This window comes from Trypanosoma equiperdum (genome assembly GCF_001457755.1).
Source record: "Trypanosoma equiperdum strain OVI genome assembly, contig: ctg_245, whole genome shotgun sequence".
NCBI lineage: Eukaryota > Euglenozoa > Kinetoplastea > Trypanosomatida > Trypanosomatidae > Trypanosoma > Trypanosoma equiperdum.
Genome location: NW_027124138.1, coordinates 26,372 through 28,964, shown reverse-complemented (window position 1 = coordinate 28,964; position 2,593 = coordinate 26,372). Strand labels below are relative to the sequence as shown.

The window sequence follows — 2,593 nt, the reverse complement described above, 5'->3', positions numbered from 1 at the left end:
CACACACACACACACACGCAACCCCAGATACAAAGGGCAATAAACTGCTGGCTGGTCATCCCCTCCTCTAGGTTCATCGTTGTTGTTTAGGTTCGAGCAAACGTGATGCATTCTCTGTTGAAACACCACGACCACAACTGTCCCGCTACATAATTGATTCGCTTGCAGATATGAACCTTTGGAGGACCACGCACATGCGGCGACACAACGAGCGGCACTCCCTCGACGCGGTTTGGCCGTTCGGGAAATGTGACCCACCCGCGGCACTCCACGAGAGGATCTCTGATGAAATATTGTCCATCCACGCACTCTAGCGGGAACTCCGCTGCGTAAGGCCGCCCATCCCAATCATGGAAGAATCGATTCTGATCGGCCACGCCGACAAGTGCATCAGTCACGTGTGTGATAACACCTACATGGCCGAAAATATTTTCCCTTGTGCCCGGATACACGATTAGGGCATCCGCCACTGGTGGTTCCGGTGAACCCTGCGATACGAATTTACAGGGAACAACTTCCCCCGTCTCTGCATCACACACCTCGCGCATGTGAATGAGATGTGCAGCGAAATCATACTGCGGGAGGGCTAGGCCCTTGCGTAACAGTAACCAACGTCGGGCAAATTCTACACACTGCCACTTGTATCCCATAAAGAAATTGTCGGCGTAGTGACCTTGGTAAGTAAAAGTTGTATCTGTACCATTGCTGTAGGCGGGTATACAACCCGGGGCATAACCACACACACCATGCAGTGGAACAACCTGCTTTGGGACTCGCTTAACCGCCTCCCGCACAACCATAAACTGCCCGCGAATAAACGTATCGTACAGTGGACGCGAGTTGGGGAGGCCGGAAAGGTGTGGAGCCTATTTTTTGTATCACTGCTGCCCTCAGTAGCAGCAGGAGGGACAAATACTGGGTGCTTCGCCACAGTTAAAGGTACAATACGGAGCAACACGAAAGGAGAAAAAAGGAATAGTCATCTGTTCATACCCGTGAATGCAACAGACACACAGCAAGCGTGCATATGCAGTGTAAAGAATAAAACAAACGTGTACAAAGTGTTGTTGAGGTGGGAATTCCCCACTAGCAAAGAGTGGGCTCAAACAACGGGGCCTCTGGAGTGTAGGAAATGCATGTGTAAATGAAATGAGAGGCGCCCAAAGAGTGATCGAACTGTTCCTGTCATGCTGGTCCGCAGCAAGAAAGCGCTTTACGGAGAAGAACGAGTCTGGAGGTTTGAAAAAAAAAATCCTCGCAATTAAGACGACAGCAAGCACACACTACCTACACAGAACACACCCGCTGGCTTCGGGGGTACACCCCCTCTCCCCCCCCCAAAGAACTCCAAAGCGTTTAATGCCGTTCCAACCTGTCGTTCTCTTCCTTCAGGGCGATTACAGCTTCTTCAATGCTACATGGCGGTGCTCTCGCATACCGTTCCTCATCGACAGAAGGCAGCCACTGCCGCAGATCCGCTTCGTGGCGGTGTACCAGCATGAAATCGCGGCAGGGGTTCTTCACCATGTACCCATGCCGTTGTAGTTCGTGCAACACAACATTTTCCGCCTTGTAACAGTTCTGCGGATGTTTCACGCTTCTTAGCAATGAGTCTTCCAACGGCGGTCGTACAACAAAAGCATCGTGGGACCCCCTGTAGTTATCTTGCAGTGGTGCGTCCATAAAATTTTCGCTCTCATATCGCGTTAACGCCAAGGCCACACGCGGTACCCCCTGGTCAAAGAGCCTTGCCAGATCCCGCACAGACGCACCGTGCTGAGATATGTAAACGTCAGCATTGCATACCATCGCCAATCGCCCTCGGAGAAGCTTATTGGCGTGTTCAAATAAGTCCGCGTACGTTGGCTGCCCTTTCTGCCACAGTATCGGCACGATTTTCTGCCGCAACCGCCCGTCGGGAAACGAATTATTGTTCTCCATAATATGTGTTCGGAAGTGGTTGTATGCGTCGCTTCCCTCGATAAGAAGATGCAGGGAGTCCACCTCTCTGTGAGTGACATTCTGCCTGATGCATTCCAAGTACTCACGCTGCCGTGCCTCGGCATTTCGTAGGGAAGCCTCACCAAGAAAAATGCTCCCGGGAATGCGCTTCACCAGGAAGTAGCTTGTGACGATATTCATATTATAGTGTACAATTTGTTTGTATGTGTATGTATGTGATGTTTGTGTTTACCCCTGTACTAGATCTCCTTCGACGGTGCTGTTCTTCTCTTGCCCTTGCAACCATGTACGTGTGTGTTCGTGTTTAAAAGTCACCAAACAACCGTAGCCAGAGCTTAAGTGAAGACGGATTGGTGGCTACGCACCCTCTTCCACCTGCCGTAAGGCCCACTCAGGCAAACAATGTAAGGAGGGCGAAGTACGTGCAAACTGACAAAGTGGATATAAGTTGCGTCACTTTAGTAAAAAATTTTACCCATGGTTAATCAAATACTTTCCATACCTTAAATGCCACCAGCTATTAAAAATAGAAGTCTGTAGGAACAGCTATGCACATATACGTGCATTCCACTCCCGTCATGCCGAGCGTGCGCGCATCTGTTACACACGCAAAGTAGTTTATCAAAACAAT

At 50.1% G+C, this 2,593-nt stretch overlaps 2 protein-coding genes across 2 annotated transcripts; both read right to left on the bottom strand.

The window, feature by feature from the left end:
• Nucleotides 1–86: 86 nt before the first annotated feature.
• Nucleotides 87–800, bottom strand: TEOVI_000082400 (amidase, putative; the record flags this gene model as incomplete). The annotated part of the gene is made up of 1 exon (XM_067224155.1): nt 87–800. One exon carries the CDS (start codon nt 798–800, stop codon nt 87–89), a length of 714 nt encoding a protein of 237 aa, XP_067080256.1.
• A 556-nt stretch (nt 801–1,356) lies between these two features.
• Nucleotides 1,357–2,142, bottom strand: TEOVI_000082300 (uncharacterized protein; the record flags this gene model as incomplete). Its single annotated transcript, XM_067224154.1, has 1 exon — nt 1,357–2,142. The coding sequence occupies one exon, from the start codon at nt 2,140–2,142 to the stop codon at nt 1,357–1,359; it is 786 nt and encodes a 261-aa protein (XP_067080255.1).
• Nucleotides 2,143–2,593: the final 451 nt, after the last annotated feature.